Here is a 15,565-nt window from a genome sequence, read left to right as displayed (position 1 = left end):
TGCCACGATGGGGATGGGGGGTTACGACTCCTCATTAATACGAAAAGAAATACATATATGTGTCAAGCTGCTGGCTGTAGTTCTCGTGTTGAATTAACAACGCCAGATCGAATTGATGGCTCAAACGACGCGTCAGCATCGCCTCCGGAGAGTTGAATGGGTGTTATAATTGGTCCTTTTTGTTTTCTGTTCTTTATCAATGCGAATGCGTTGCGTTATTCTCGTTAGCAGGTTAGTGGTTGAAAGTGGGAAGTACTTAGATATGTAGCTTCCCAGCTGTTATCACAATAAATAAATAAAGACTTCCCTCGAAACTTTTCCTCGATTCGGCCTAGTGATCAGAAGCGAAGCTTTTTAGCCTCCACTGCCGATGCACCTAATGCTGCATGTCGACGACCAAAAAAGTGGTCCCAGTTTAATTGATGCGCCCACGGTCTAGAAGGAGGGGTGGGAATTGCAAGGATGTTGTCCCTGCTCTTACTGAAAATGATAGGTGCTATTGGACAGGATGCAGATCCCTAGTCCACCCGCGGCCGCGCCGTAGCTGACAAGGGGTTGGGGGAAAGGATGGAGGCTTCTCGTGTAGATTTCCTTCTGAATCGAGATTCTTCCAAAATGAAGCCGTGGTAACCAATCAATAATTTATTCCCGGCACGGAGTCGTCGCCAAAACTCCCCAAAGCCGGATTGATGCGCCGAACATGATGAATATCTTCTACCAATCCATCTCTCCCAACTTACGAATCATCACAAGTTACACGTGCTGACCGAGTTGCTCAAATCAAGTTGCTGCTATTTTCATAAATACATACCCTGGGGTCTGAGGTAATGTGTACGTATAAAGTAGTAATATCAGCCAAGTCAATTCATCAAATATTAAATATCTAATATAATTCATCTGATTAAACTGTTATATCACCTTAGGTAGCTTGCATGTGAACTACTACCAACATGGGATGATATTCATATATCCCTAGAAGCCTAGGTAGGGTTATGGAGTTCGGTAATCTATGGTATACCTAGACTGAGGTAGTATAGTGTGCTGCAAGCCTCACCGGAGATTGATACAGTGGGTACGCATCAATCCGGCCTGTTCAAGATTAGCATGATATCGTCATTGCTTCTCGTGCCACACACGCTACATACAACTACCTAGACAACTAGGTAGCTAGCCAGTACTTGCGGTGTCGCCGTAGGGAGAAGTAGGGCCTCCAAGCATTCGAACTGTCAACTTTGCGTTGCTGCGACCAGTCAAGTTCCGTAACAATATTGGTGAAACGATACAGAAACAATTCTAGAATCATAGCCAAGGTGAAGGTGCCCAGGGTTATTGCTCTGGTATTGTAACGAAATATATACCGCCCGTAGTACATCGACATGCCTGAAGGAGAAAAAAGGTCAGTGACCAACCTGGACAATGATCGACCCAGGAGTCATTAGATTATGTATTGGCACGTTATGATACGTATCGTATGTAACTTTCAAGGCAATTCGGGGGTGAATTGAGGGAATGGAAGCAATGGATGCCCCCAAACCTTGCGACGATTCCCTGCTTTTATCAGACTAGTCCATCGAAAATGAGGAGCCAATCTCGCCAATTGGCCGACTTGATATGAAAAATTACGACACTGTGTTTCTTAAACCATACGGTATTATCCTTGCCACCTTGGTTGCCTCGAACGCCTGTACGAGGTAGATATTTGCATGTACGGCCGACCATATCGCTCGTAAAAAAAGCACGGAATTGTTGGTTCTACCAATCGTGGGAAGACTAAAAATGTTGATAAGGTGAGGAAAAGTAGATGCGTGCATTGGTGACGACGATAAATACGAAGACTTTTTGCATTGGATTACCAAAAGGAGTTTACTGTACTGCAGCCAAAGATCCATCATGCATTTGAATGTACAGACGTACTTGAGTATTTACGTACCTACATGTGGGTATGTAATTATGTATCTAAGTAAATGAGGTGGATACCTCGATATTTTAGCTCTTCATGTACCTGAAGCCGCTTCAATTTTTTTTTCTTTTTCAGTGCATAATTAGCACTAGGGAAGGTACAGAGTATCAGTGGAAAGAAAGAAAAATGGAGAGATAGGCAGTTTAGCTCCGGATGCCGTTCCTTTCATAAGCCATTCATACCAATTCATACCAGCAGTACCAGGTTCAGGGCCTGCCAAGTTTGTTGTTCCTCGCTTGAAATTGGTGAAGATCATTTTAGTCCGAGCTGCCGACTTTATTACTTATTATTGGGTCTAGTTAGCAGTGGTACGTTATCAGAAATGCACACTGTATGGTTTACCCCTTAAAGAGCCCACCCTTATCCACCCAATCCACTCAATTCGTCCAATCCCCGTCTCCTTACTTTTCCCACACCCCTTCCCTACAAGGAGCCACGCCATCCATCAAAAGGTCGAATTCCAAGACGTTTCGGCCTTTTCTTGCCCTGACTTTCCCTCCAACTCCCTTTTTTTCTGCCATCTTCCTCCTTCTCGTTCGGATTCATTCGTTTGTCCATATTCCCCATAGAAAGAGGAAGAGCACTCGCTCAATAACTTCCTCCTCACTTTAATACATCCTATTGCCTGAGTTCATCTCGAGTTTCACTCGCAACCGCGTCAACACACTTTCGCTCTTAACATCAAAACAACATCCAGAGCTCCTGAACAATACGAGGCAACATCTACACTTACTCATCCCACCCGCGTCGACAGGTGCCCGAGAGGTGGTTGATTTTCTAGGTCTTAAGATTTCTGAAAATTGAGTCTTGAGTATAAACAGGTTAGTTTTTATTCATTTATTTTTATGTTTGACGCGTTGGGCAACGAGGTCGTCGACAAAATTCACCATGCCGTGGACCATTGGGAAGCTATGCCACCGGAATGTTTACATGGGATTTCGCCAATCGGGGTCTAATTAATGTAACGCGGGTATGACTGGGCACAACATACTCTGATATCAGTCATCAATACTGTCCTTCAGGTCAGATGGTGGCTACCTATCTGAGTGGCGTCGACATGACTACCGCGTATCGTGCATATAACATGAGGGAACGTGTTATATGAATTCCTAGTCGACGATAAACATGCCAAGTTCATTGGAGTCAGGATACCGATATTGGGTGTTGGTATTGCCAAAGTACGAATAAATCACATTTAACGGCAACCGGTACCGGGACGAGTACAGCTAAGGCTTGTCAAGTCAACCACGTACTTCTTTGTTCGGACTACAGCGGTGGCGACCGGGATGCCCATAATCAGAAGTCCCAGTCAATCCGCCTTCCAAGTCACCAAATATTGCGACTGCCTCTGGGATATGGTTTTCGCCCTTGAACCAAACCAATTGATATCAACTTGTCAATATTTTGTACATTCGGATTTCCAACACTAGGCCCACGGTTATTGGTTTTTTGACCCGTCGCGTGCCTTATCCAGTCGTATTGGTGCTTCCGATCTGTTGACCTTTACGACGCAAAACACTGCTTATCTTTTATTTATATTTTCACAATCGACTGACGCCTTTACAGTAATCCCAACAAAATGTTCAGCAAACAACTTCTTTCCGCCGCTACGGCATTCAGCATGCTGTCTGGTAAGTTGCCACAATTATTCGTTGTACTATACCATCTTCTAACTGGTGTAATATACAGGCGTGTTCGCCGTAGGCTGTGATGACCCTACTGCCACTATCAAATCCGCGGCCGACGCCACCCAAGTCGCCAACTGCGATTCCATTGAGGGTAGCGTATTAATCGACCGAAACGCGGGTCCCGATATCGATATTGGTGGAAAACTTTCTGAAATCGGTGGAGATCTCACAGCCGAGAACAATGGTCTTTTGAGCTCCTTGAGGAGTGACTCGCTGAAGACTATCGGTGGTGTTTTCAAGCTGAACAACGTCACTCATGTCTCTACCCTCTCCTTCCCCAAGCTTGGAGAGGTTGGTAGCATCGACTGGGCCACTCTCAGCTCTCTCCCTGAGCCCACCTTCGGCAACCCCGGTATTACTAAGGCGAAGAGCGTCGTGATTTCCGATACCTTCATCGAGAACATTGATGGTATCAACGTTGACTCTCTTACCGACATGAACATCAACAACAACAAGCGATTGACCAAGTTCTCTACCAGCATCAAGAGCTTGAGCAACACGCTATATGTTACTGCCAACGGTCTCAACCTTACCATGGAGATGCCTAACCTCCAATGGATTGCCAACATGACGATTGCGAACGTCACCTCTTTCTCCGTTCCTTCCCTGCACACTGTTAACGGCTCAATGCGCTTTGATTCCAACTACTTCGACACCTTCATCGCTGCCAACTTGACTGACGTTATCGACGGTGATGTATCCTTCGTTAGCAACCCCGAGCTCACCAACATTTCGATCCCGGCTCTCACCCATATTGGAGGTGGTTTCACCGTTGCCAACAACACAGCTCTGGAGAAGTTGGACGGCTTCGGTAAGCTTAACGAGATCGGTGGCGCTGTCAAGGTCAAGGGTTCCTTGAGCGAGGTCGATCTTCCTAGCTTAAAGGATGTCAAGGGTGCTTTTGACGTCTCTAGCACTAAGGATATTGCCGACTCTTGCAACACGCTAGGCAGCTTCAAGGGTGGTGTTGTACAGGGTGACTACAACTGCGAGGGTAACGATGCTAGCGCCAACCAGGACACCTCTGATGCTTCCAGCGATGGTTCAGACTCTTCCGGCAATGGTACCAGCAACAAGAAGAACGCTGCTAACCCCGTTGGTGGTGCCAGCATCTCTACCCTCGTCACCTTAGCTGCGCTTGGCTCCCTCGTCACCGCCCTCTTGTAATAAAGTGGTCTTTTTTGGGTTGGAATACGGTGGAACATGGTGGCGTTCCGAACATTCCCTTTTTAGTGTCATAAAACCTGTTGTCATTTCAAGAGTCGCGTCTAGCGACTAGGGCTACGTATAAGGAACTGCTAGACTTAATACTGATGCATGTGCTACTTGTAACGCAGTCTCGTTCTCTTTGCAATTGTGATATCGTTCTGTCGACGGGCTTTTAAATAGCTTACGGATTTTTTTTGCCTTGCTGGTCTTGCGCTACAATACCATTTTATCAGGATCCTTTGTGGCATATGGTTTTTAGCGTGGCATTGATGTGGACGTGATACGTTGTTAAGGGGCTACATAGCAGATAATGGTAATGTAATTTTGGTTAACTTATACCGCTTGAGTACTTGAATACCGAGCCATGAACAACTTGAGTCTTATAAATGTGGATGATTTAGAGGAACATAGATCTAGCTCTTATACTACTATAAGTCAATATTCTACCCATTCACACATTTACCTAGGTATGCATGTTTAGTCCAAGAAAAAAATATGGAACGCTAAGGATTTTATGCTTAGTTTCAAATCATGGGCATATGCCCTGGTATCTCGGACGTCACAATGTGTCGCTGTTATTGTCGTGAATGACGGGATTGGAATGAATCGTAAATACATTATACTAGATAGAGTACAATACGCGTACTAGTTCGACTCGGTAAGTTGTACAGCTGTCCCTCGCCTTCCTAAACGACGACGGGGCTTTCTTTCTCTATCTTCGCGGCTATGCTTTCATTACTCATAAACCCTTTGTTCGAATTTCTCGACGTCGTAGAACTGCGGCTGGATGGTGTTGCCGGCAAATATGCGGCCATCCAGAGCATTCACTGCCTACAATATGATTACAATCCGTTAGCACAACCTGACTTAACATTCGATGAAGGCGTAACGCAGCGGAGTAAAGGGGCTGCGTAACGTTCCTCAACAATCATGGGGGATAGGGGAGGGGAGGACGTACTCTTAAAGCTGAGACTGAATCGGTAAATTTGATGTATACCCGCCGGCCTTCGACATCGATGTACAACCTTTCCACACGGCCATATTTGTCACCGCACTCTTCGCCGATCTCTTGCCCTAATCCAGACTCCATCTCACCCTGGAGATCTTCCATACCCTCGAGCATATTCCGCAGAACGACAACATTGCTCATCGGCCCGAACTTACCGCCGCTACTCTCGGGCTGGGGCGCGGCACCAGTCTTAGAGCCGATGATGCGTCCTCGTCCGCCGGGTTCGGCCCACCCGCCACCTTCGGCGTCTGATTTCTTCTTTCGTTTTTCAACCTCGACGCGCAACGGTTGTAAGATACCGCTAGACTCAGCGCCCAGACCTTGCCCTTTCGCCCATCCATATTTGGCCATGAGACGTGCGGCGAAACCTTTCTGGCCAGGTCGGTTACTACGCTCTTCTAGATCATCCTCGGTGTTAGCCTCGGGCGGCACATATTCGTCTTCGTCCTCGTCCATGGCGTCTGGATCTGGCGGCGCATTTGGTTGTGTGGGAGGATCTGGTTGTGTATAGCGCACCGGCGCACGAGATATAGTTGCGGGTTCCGATATAGAGGATGCTGCTGCTGGTGGAGGCGGAGGTGGCGGCGGTGTGGGAGATTGCGGTGGTGGTGGCACATTTCCTTGAGACATGGCTAGTCGCCGAGCATATGCATCGTCGCCAGTTTTGTCGTCTGGTACTGAAGCCCGCGGGGGTGACGGAGGAGGTGGTGCGAAGGAGTAAGAATCGGGTGGCGCAAACTGATCTGTTGAAGTTGCAGTATGTAAGTAAGAGCAAAACATAGGTAATATGCCGTGTCGCTTAACGTACTTTGCACGGGAGCCGTATCTCCCTCGTCCGAACTATCCCAACTTCCACGTCTATCGTCGTCCTCGCGCCGTCTATGCCTGTAAAGCAAGTCCTTCCATTCACGCACCTCTTGTATTCGCTCATCGCTCCTTAAATACTCGTCAACATTCGTAGGTCTCGAAGGGTCATATATCTCGTCCCAATCTGTCTCAGCGGGGATGTCTTCGGCCTTCTTCTTTTTCTTCCTCCGCCCACCACGTGCTCTCTTCTCGCCGGTGCCGTACATGTACTCGTCCTCCTCGGTAGGCGCCCAGTCAGCTAACCTACTCTTCGCGGGAGCTGGGTTGGGCGCGGTGCTAGGGACATTCGAAGTACTAGGTGGAGGAGGTGCTTTTGGAAAGCTAGCTTTGGGTTTCTGGGTTTTTTGTTGCGGGCGACGGATTTGCGGATGTGGTTGAAAGCGTAGAGCGGGGTCGAGGGGTTTCTTGGAAGCTTCTTGTCCTTTCACTGCATCGAGTGCTTGTTGCGACACAACCGGCGCGCGTGATATAGAAGCAGACGAGTCGCCGTCGGGATCGAGAAGGTTCGCGTATAAGGACAGGCCTGTCCGCGGCGGCTGTTGGCCAGCCATGTCCCCTCTTCTCGCGTAGATTATGGTATTTTGAGACGATATTTATGAAACAGCCTAGGGAAGATGCGTAGTGATCAAATTGTTCAAGGGAAACTATTGATTGTGATATTCAGCTTGCTGCGCGAAGCCGACGAAAGAGCCGAAGTTTACTTGGGTAGGTCAAGTTTATGGGTAGAAGAAGAAGATTATAGTACCTAGTCAGTGCCAAGCTTTAGAGATTACAGGGGTTTCATATCGCCATGTCCGCTAAGCATCGGATCATTAACGCCAGTAATTGGCTAAAAAAGATGCCCTAACAGGTACCTAGATAGGTACCAGGCACTAGAGCTTCTAGGTGGGTAGCATAGCTTGCTTCCTGTGTACCTTCCAACGGTTTTTGATGGCGGGGGGACACCAACTACTATATAATACATCCTAACCTTATATAGATCTGGGTATTGTGAGAGCAAGGTAGGAGCTACGGAGCCCCTACTTGCATTGACCCGTCAGAAAACGCAGATCTTACTCATCGTATGTTTCGTCGAGGATAACGTCGTTGCTTCACTTTTTTTTTTCTCTTTTCTCTTTTCTCTTTCCTTAGACCATACTTTTTTTTCCATCAATTGCAAACTAGACCTCCTATTGTGACCCTCATAACTTATCTCCCCATTCCCTATCATCATAGTTGCCCTTTTACCATATTTAGAATTACTTCTTTGACTTAGAAGACGTTATCTTGTATTAGTCGCATTAAATCTAGACATGTCTACCCTCCAAACTTCCATCAATGGCGCAGACTCTTCCGTCGCCGTCATAATACCCTCGAAACCGAATCCCTTAACAGTGACCTATAAAGATCTCGTAACTGAATGTTCCTCTTTCCAACACAAGCTCGCTGCCATCGGCATAACCAACCGTTCTCCCGTCTCGATCGCAACCGTAAATTCGTATGAATTTATCGTCTCGTTCCTGGCCACGTCCTGGCAGCGCGGTATCGCGGCTCCTTTAAACCCTGCTTATAAACAAGACGAATTCGAGTTCTATATCGAAGACATCAAGTCCGCGATAGTCCTCGTGCCAAAGGGAGCCTATGACACCGACGCGCCCTCCGTTAAGGCTGCGCGCAAGTTCAATGCTGCAGTCGCAGAGTGCTATTGGGACAACGTGAAGAAAGAGGTTGCTTTAGATGTCAAAGATCTCGGTCAATTGAAGGGACATAGCAAGGAGAACATACTACAAGCACAACCAGATGATGTCGCCTTGGTCTTACATACAAGCGGCACAACATCGAGGCCGAAAGTCGTATGTCATCGATCGTCCCAGATGTCGGTTATTGATGTTAACGTTAACGAACTCCTTTGCTAGGTTCCATTAACGCATCGCAATTTGACAAGAACAATGAGTGGGTTGAAATATGAATTTACTTTCAACTCGTGACTAGCATGACGCCGAAATCAGTGCTGTAAAACTGACTTTTACCATAGAGAATATCCAGGCGACATATCAGCTTACCGCGCAAGACCGAACCATGCTAGTTATGCCGCTATTCCATGTCCACGGTTTGCTTTGTGCTCTCCTGGCCCCTCTGTACTCTGGTGGCTCTATGATTGTGCCAACTAAGTTCTCAGCTTCGGACTTCTGGCAAGATTTCACTGCTCACGGGGCGAATTGGTATACCGCCGTGCCAACTATACACCAAATTCTCCTCAAGAACCCCGCGCCAAGCCCTCTGCCCAAGATTCGCTTCATCCGCTCCTGTTCCTCGCCTTTGTCACCGACGGTATTCCACCAGCTAGAAGAGAAGTTCAAGGCGCCCGTGCTGGAAGCATATGCTATGACGGAAGCTGCCCATCAGATGACATCCAACCCCTTACCCCCCGCAAAGCGAAAGCCTGGGACGGTAGGTTTAGGCCAAGGCGTAGAGGTCAAAATCCTCAACGATGCCGGCGACGAGGTGTCTCAGGGCAGTGAGGGCGAGATTTGCATTCTAGGCGAAAACGTGACCAAGGGCTACCTAAACAACCCAGCCGCCAACGCATCATCCTTCACTAAAGGTGGCTTCTTCCGCACCGGTGACCAGGGCAAGAAGGATGAGGATGGCTACATCATTATCACCGGCCGTATTAAGGAACTCATCAACAAGGGTGGTGAAAAGATCAGTCCGATTGAGCTAGACAACGTATTAACGAGGCACTCGGCTGTCTCCGAGGCTGTTAGCTTCGCGATTCCCGACGATCTATACGGCCAGGACATTGGCGTTGCAGTTGTGCTTAAGAGCGGGGCAAAATTAGAACAAGACGAATTGAGGGCTTGGGTCAATGAGAAATTGGCTAAATTTAAGGTTCCCAAGAAGGTGAGCTCCCGAAATTCTAATCTCAAAACTTATAGTAGGAAAGGGGGAAAGACTAATTGTGACAGATTTACTTCACTGAAGTTATGCCTAAGACTGCGACTGGTAAAATTCAGCGGCGTATCGTGGCAGAAACAATGCAAAAGCAAGAATCGCCCAAAGCGAAGCTTTAAAAGCAACCACAGAATATTATATCATTCGATTTATCCTTGGTAACGCCCAGGGGATATTTAAGATGAAAAAATCAACTACGAAGCTACTATGCAGGCATACGAATCAGAGAGTGTGACAATAGGTGTACATATATCATACAATGTATGTAAGACGAGACAGATGCACAACTTATCATATAAGACACGGGAAAGCGATCACGACGCATTGCATTGTAGATCACCACCAATAGAAGTATGCGAGAGACGAGATGGCGTTTTTCTTGTATTTCTGGGTATCTCGGTATTCATTTCATCCAAACATTAAAAAAAGCAAAAGAAAAAACAAGCCGCGGCCATTCCGCATTTTATACTTATACATGGATGTACTGCCCGCTCAGCCCCATCCCATTGCGATTCCTAGAACGCCATTTCTCCTTGGCTCGCAAATAATCAGTTAAATCCCAAAGGTCCCAAGACCATGCCAAGATGCGCGCTGTCGCAATCCAATTTATTAAGTAGAACAATGCCAAGCTTGGCGCTCCCCCCTTTCTTTATATCTCATTTTCTCTCACCCTACAGCAACGGTGCAGGTGGCGACTATTCGATGGAAGCCACCCTCGACGCTTCTAGTTGTTGTCGTTGTGTGGTAGTCCATCTGCTGATCCTCCGCTTCCATTTCCATTATCTCATCGTCTTCCTCTTCATTTTCGTATAGTTTGCCCGGTGTTACCAGTCGCCGCGGGGCGCCTTGGGTTTCCACTCTTTGAGTACTCTGCGCTACGGCTTGGTCCAACGAAGCGAACATGGTAATGGGTGCACCATTGAAGTCTCTAGGCTGGTCGAACGGAACCGGTGCTGCCTCCTCCTCATCAGATAATATGCTTGAGACGGAAGACCGCCTAGATCTATTACTAGTCCTCGAAAAGATAGATTCGCAGTCGCTTTCTTCGTCGTAGTCGGAGAGTGCGCTAGAGTCGTTGGAGGAGGGGAAAGCAGAAGCGGAAGCAGAAGCGGAAGCGGGGTAGGTCTGGTGCTGCGCCGCCCACCTCTGCGACTCGTTTTGGAGATAGATGGATAACATGATTTGGTAGGTTGATAAAATGTGACTATCACGTAAAAATAAACCAGCTTGAATAGACTTTTATGTGCAGGAGCAGATGTTACTGCCTGCTAGCCAGATAGGTACGCAGGTAGGTAGATATGTTGTTAGTTGAGTCGAAGGAGGTCTGGTATGTGAGTGTGTCTCTCCTCTTGATCGTTGTTCGAGATGGGAACGGGTCACACTTAAAAGCCACCGACAAAATAACTCAATTTCTCAGACCGAGGCATCCCCAAGCTTTATTAATGAATGAATGAATGGATGGTGGTCATGATATCCTGGAGAATTTGGGGGTGCACCTGGTCAAGCTTGATTCTCCAGACCGCCGAAAGCTCGGCAACATCGCGTTTTCAGGGTCCATGGTGGTCCATGGTGACCCGTAGTGGCTAAGGAGTCGGACGATGACGAAAGAATTGTAACGCCGATGGTAGCCCCCCCTGTTGTAATGGTCCATTTGGCATATGAAATTCGGGCGTGCACACGCAGCACAACACATTGGCAGGTAAGCTGGCAGGAAGGGATCTTCCTAGCGCATTACCTACTACTATGCTTATTCTGCTTGATAATATTCTTGTCCATGGGGGGGAATGTAGGCGAGATCCTAGATCTGACTTTGCTTGGCACTTGGCTGATCACATAGTATGGAAAGAAAAAAACAAAAGCAAACGCCCAGACTGATAGTAAGTAAAATCTACCCACCCATACCAAACCAACATGTATTTATTGCATTACAAACATATATATTATGTACGTGCATATTGTAGTAACTATGTCGACTTGGCTAGAAGCCGGGGCGGGGGCAAGAATTGTTATTTTCCGAATTAAGAGCGAGACAGAGGAATGAAGTGGGGAGTGAAAGCGGAAAGCGGATGAGGAAGAAGAGTGGTGGCTTCGAGTTCTCTGTTAGAAAGTCGTACTTGTACCTACCTAGGCACGTTAGAGAATGCGGAAAGTACACACGAGCTTGCAGGGAGGCTGATGCTACAGCCCATGGGTCCAGGCTATTCCCTCTTTCCCCAATCGGTTAGAAGAGGCCAATGTTAAATGGTGGAAGCTGCCCAGGTTCTTGTGCATTTGCAGGCTCAATTGCATATGGGAATTACGTTCTCCGATGCCGTCACAGAGGAAAGAGTGCGGGGGTTTATGAAACTCATGTACCTAAGTACCTAGATATTTCGGTATTATGTATGTACTTTACTACTTCAAGTGAACAGTTCAACTTACACCACAATCCCATTGGATGATGTTATGTACACGTTCGCCTTCAGTTGCCAAGTCGTACCTCGGACTTTAGGAAGCCGGCAAATATCAAACACGGCATTGGTCTAATTAACGATAAACAAACATATAACTTCCGGCCAACCCGTTAGAGGGGACGCCTCTTTCTGTCTCAGTTCTTATGGCTTTTCACTTCAGGATACTTCGTAGATTCTTCCAACCAGTATCAGCCAGAGTTCAACCCAATACCATTAGATTCACTCGTAACCTCCCCAAGACCCAAATGGCTTCTATTACGACTCCGCCGCCTGGCAAGTTCGAGTGGCTTGTCATCGTGCCCGATAAGCCCGGCACCCAGCAAAAGAGGCTCGAAGTGCGCAAGTGAGTTGGGCTTACACCACCATCAACAATACAATTCGATGATCAAGTTCTTGGCTTACATGACCCTCATCGCTAGTCAGCATTTTGAAGGCCTCAAGCCCTTTATTGAGTCTCAGCAGTTCAAGGCCGGAGGTACGCTGACTTAAACCCTTTGGGAATTTTCCCCTGTCCAAAAGATGTACTCAAACAATTTTTTCTCCTTTTTAAAAGGCGCTGTCCTAAACGACAAGCCCGATAGCGATGACCCCTCCAAGTTTGATTGGTATGGTAGCACAGCCGTCATTGTCGCTGAGTCCAAGGACGAAGTGAAAAAGATCCTCGAGAACGATATATACACCAAAAGTGGAGTTTGGGACACAGAGAATGTAAGATGACCCGTATGAAAATAAAACAGAGATATACTGATAAGTTTACGTTAGGCATTAATACTGGCGGTAAGCCCTTCATTCCCACCATGGCATTCTACGACTTTGCTAAACCCTCTTCTTAGGCCAAATATGCATTCAGATTCCCATAGTTAACTTCAATGGCACGATCTTCTGGTGGTGCAAGCTAGGTGTATCCCGACACGGATATCACATCTAATGTATTCAATTCATATCAATAACTTGAGTGCTCGTGGTTATCCCATAGTAATGCCAAACCACAATGGTTACATTACCCCTCCCTTGGTGTAATAGGAGATAAAATACCAATAACATCCCGTAAAGCAAACTCCTTCAAGCAATACTAATCCATACGCCCCTATTATGTTAATAAGTCGAGTCGAACGAACTAGCAGAATACATTCGCGAATTCCTTAAAAAGCGATGGCGCTACATCTATACCGCCGGTTGCGGAAGTGGTTCTGGCGTTGGTGATTCTGTTGCTGCCTCTGCAGCTACCCGGAGCTCATAATTCAGGTCGAAGCACTCGGCGAGCAACTCAGCGACGCTACCTTGACCTTCCGGGATATCTTCGCCAACCATAAATTTTCCGTCAACCCTCATATTGTCAATCGAATGCAGTTTCATACTATAGGGGTATAGCTCCCTTGCCGAAGTAACACCACCACTGTTTTTCACTTCGACCAGGCATCGCTTTAGGGTTTGCAGTTGGTTATAAATCGGTAGAAGAGCCTCGGAAACTGGTTCTGATGATACCATAAGGTGATATATATAACCGTAACTTCTTCGGATTAGGTAAAGTAGTGTCTAAGACGCCGTTAGCAATTTATTGTATCTAGAAGTGTGACGCGATGAGATAGCATACTCGTTGGACATAGAGTTCGGCCAGTTGTCCCTGATCGTCGACCCAATTTCCATTCACCCTACTCTCATCAATTCTATCCAGTTGCCGCTGATAATCATACAAATCCGTCTCCCGTAGGGACCAGGCTTGAGTTAATGATAATTTGTCAAGTTCATTTCTAATGCCAACGAGCACATCGTAGATTGGCTTCCACTTGTCTGGGAACTGGCCGTTCCTTCAAATGAAGTTAGTGAGTGTGTTCGCGCGAACATTTTGCATGACGTACCTCTCGAGGACGATTTTAGTATAAGCCAAACACCTGTCTAATAACGCGGAAACACCCTCGCTACCTTTTAAGATGTTCCCATCAGCGTCAACGAACTGCCCATCCTTTCGCCCCTTACTAATCTCCTCTAATTCAGCCTCGCGCTTATGTATTTCCGACGGTGTGAACTAATCCAGATCGTCAGCAACGACAAGGTCACACGTAGAGCCTGCATGGGCGGTATTCACTTTAGACTTAGTATTAATCACGGCCATTTGTCTCATTATAGAGACGAGCTTATCCGCTGTTGGCCTTAACGGCTCTGCAATATCCTCAATCTTCTTCTGTAGAGTTGCTAGGGATGCTCTACATCGCTCTATCCGTTGCGCGATCAAGGTCTCGAGGAATGGCGCAGGCCTCGTGCTAGCGGAATTGTGTACAATTTCTGATAGGTGCTCAAGCGTCTGAGACATACTCTCGAGGTCCTGGGCAGAGTATAGGTTGGCTTCTGCTAAATGATCTAGAAGTCGTTTGATAGTCGATGTTAGCGCGTATGCTGCGGGAGCCTCGTTGTTTCGGCCGATTGTCATGAAGAATAGCGATAGCAGTTGGAAGCAACTGTCTACAACCCTGTCCACTAAAGAGCGGGATTAGTTACAACTGTACAAAACGCAACATATCTGGATTTTAATGTCTCGGTACCTCGATTCTCTTCTACCGGCTTCCCGGCTCTGATCTCGTTGAGGATCTTAACCTGTTCAATGGTTTGGTCATATAGGACCATTACATCTTGTGTTCGAACGTAGGTTGTCCGATCGAGTTTGCGCAGTTGTAATTGGTCGCGAATAGCGATCAGATTCCCGAGGACTTCCTTTTCTCCTTCGTCTTTTGGAGCCGGTATCTTTGGGGTTTCCATGTTGGTGGTTCCCTGGATAAAATGTTTCGAGCTTGTACGAATGGCGAATAATTCTCTGTGCAGGAATGGAGAATAAAGGGAGGAGGGAGGAGGGAGGGGGACTGAAGTAGAGGATGTCACCTCGTCTGTTGCGATTAGTGTCTCCCCTTTGTCCACTCGATATCTAGTTGTAGTTTCTTGACCCGTTATAGAAGATGTGGATGATGTTGTGATATCGAAATAGAAGTTTCGTATAAGAGCAAAGTATAACACATGCGGAATCCCGGAAGCTGCATGCGGGCACGTCAGAGCCAATGACGATCGGATGTTTCTGATGTTTCTCTCTTTCGCAAAAATAGAATTTACCAACGCAGGGGCGAACTTGTCTTAGGTGCACATGTCCCAACAGCCACACTTGCAGGGCAGTGATTGGTATGTATATGTGGTTGGTATGATTGATAAGGTATGTTAATTCTTTACACCAGATGCTGTGAGAGCTTACATATGTACCTAGGTAATTACTACAATATCGGATCGGCGGGGTTGTTTGACTTGAGTAGGACCATGAGGCAAGACAGACTTACTCGCAGTGGGTAGGTGGGGTTATGTGCTCATCACAACCTAGCTTACAGGTTGAATTCTGTAGTGTAGATGTACCTAAAGTAAAGTATGAGAGGTACCTACCTGGGTACTCTGGCGATCTTGCGGGGCG

At 46.9% G+C, this 15,565-nt stretch overlaps 7 protein-coding genes across 7 annotated transcripts; 4 read left to right on the top strand and 3 right to left on the bottom strand.

Annotated features, from left to right (window-relative positions):
• Window positions 1-3,156: 3,156 nt before the first annotated feature.
• On the top strand, window positions 3,157-5,018 carry F4822DRAFT_214643 (uncharacterized protein). The gene is made up of 2 exons (XM_051453910.1): window positions 3,157-3,591; window positions 3,650-5,018. Exons 1-2 carry the CDS (start codon window positions 3,540-3,542, stop codon window positions 4,813-4,815), a joined length of 1,218 nt encoding a protein of 405 aa, XP_051315584.1. The 5' UTR covers window positions 3,157-3,539; the 3' UTR covers window positions 4,816-5,018.
• Window positions 5,019-5,448: 430 nt separating this feature from the next.
• F4822DRAFT_399813 (uncharacterized protein) lies at window positions 5,449-7,663 on the bottom strand. The gene is made up of 4 exons (XM_051457798.1): window positions 7,479-7,663; window positions 6,675-7,377; window positions 5,816-6,609; window positions 5,449-5,688 (listed from the first exon to the last, which is right to left on the bottom strand). Exons 2-4 carry the CDS (start codon window positions 7,282-7,284, stop codon window positions 5,593-5,595), a joined length of 1,500 nt encoding a protein of 499 aa, XP_051315583.1. The 5' UTR covers window positions 7,285-7,377; window positions 7,479-7,663; the 3' UTR covers window positions 5,449-5,592.
• Window positions 7,664-7,670: 7 nt separating this feature from the next.
• F4822DRAFT_214404 (uncharacterized protein) lies at window positions 7,671-8,710 on the top strand. Its single transcript, XM_051453905.1, has one exon. The coding sequence runs from the start codon at window positions 8,026-8,028 to the stop codon at window positions 8,626-8,628; it is 603 nt and encodes a 200-aa protein (XP_051315582.1). The 5' UTR covers window positions 7,671-8,025; the 3' UTR covers window positions 8,629-8,710.
• Window positions 8,421-10,019, top strand: F4822DRAFT_399807 (uncharacterized protein). The gene is made up of 4 exons (XM_051457797.1): window positions 8,421-8,565; window positions 8,629-8,665; window positions 8,748-9,616; window positions 9,682-10,019. The coding sequence occupies exons 2-4, from the start codon at window positions 8,662-8,664 to the stop codon at window positions 9,784-9,786; spliced, it is 978 nt and encodes a 325-aa protein (XP_051315581.1). The 5' UTR covers window positions 8,421-8,565; window positions 8,629-8,661; the 3' UTR covers window positions 9,787-10,019.
• Window positions 10,020-10,274: 255 nt separating this feature from the next.
• Window positions 10,275-11,176, bottom strand: F4822DRAFT_214425 (uncharacterized protein). The gene has a single exon (XM_051453906.1). The coding sequence runs from the start codon at window positions 10,844-10,846 to the stop codon at window positions 10,334-10,336; it is 513 nt and encodes a 170-aa protein (XP_051315580.1). The 5' UTR covers window positions 10,847-11,176; the 3' UTR covers window positions 10,275-10,333.
• A 907-nt stretch (window positions 11,177-12,083) lies between these two features.
• On the top strand, window positions 12,084-13,132 carry F4822DRAFT_214321 (uncharacterized protein). Its single transcript, XM_051453904.1, has 5 exons — window positions 12,084-12,463; window positions 12,540-12,595; window positions 12,674-12,828; window positions 12,883-12,897; window positions 12,954-13,132. The coding sequence occupies exons 1-5, from the start codon at window positions 12,264-12,266 to the stop codon at window positions 12,978-12,980; spliced, it is 453 nt and encodes a 150-aa protein (XP_051315579.1). The 5' UTR covers window positions 12,084-12,263; the 3' UTR covers window positions 12,981-13,132.
• A 152-nt stretch (window positions 13,133-13,284) lies between these two features.
• Window positions 13,285-14,874, bottom strand: F4822DRAFT_428145 (uncharacterized protein; the record flags this gene model as incomplete). The annotated part of the gene is made up of 5 exons (XM_051460858.1): window positions 13,285-13,656; window positions 13,715-13,928; window positions 13,980-14,146; window positions 14,207-14,595; window positions 14,661-14,874. 5 exons carry the CDS (start codon window positions 14,872-14,874, stop codon window positions 13,285-13,287), a joined length of 1,356 nt encoding a protein of 451 aa, XP_051315578.1.
• Between the last annotated feature and the right edge of the window lie 691 nt (window positions 14,875-15,565).

This window comes from Hypoxylon trugodes (assembly GCF_022578975.1).
Source record: "Hypoxylon trugodes strain CBS 135444 unplaced genomic scaffold F4822scaffold_4, whole genome shotgun sequence".
Lineage (NCBI taxonomy): Eukaryota > Fungi > Ascomycota > Sordariomycetes > Xylariales > Hypoxylaceae > Hypoxylon > Hypoxylon trugodes.
This window is presented reverse-complemented; position numbering and strand designations above follow the sequence as displayed.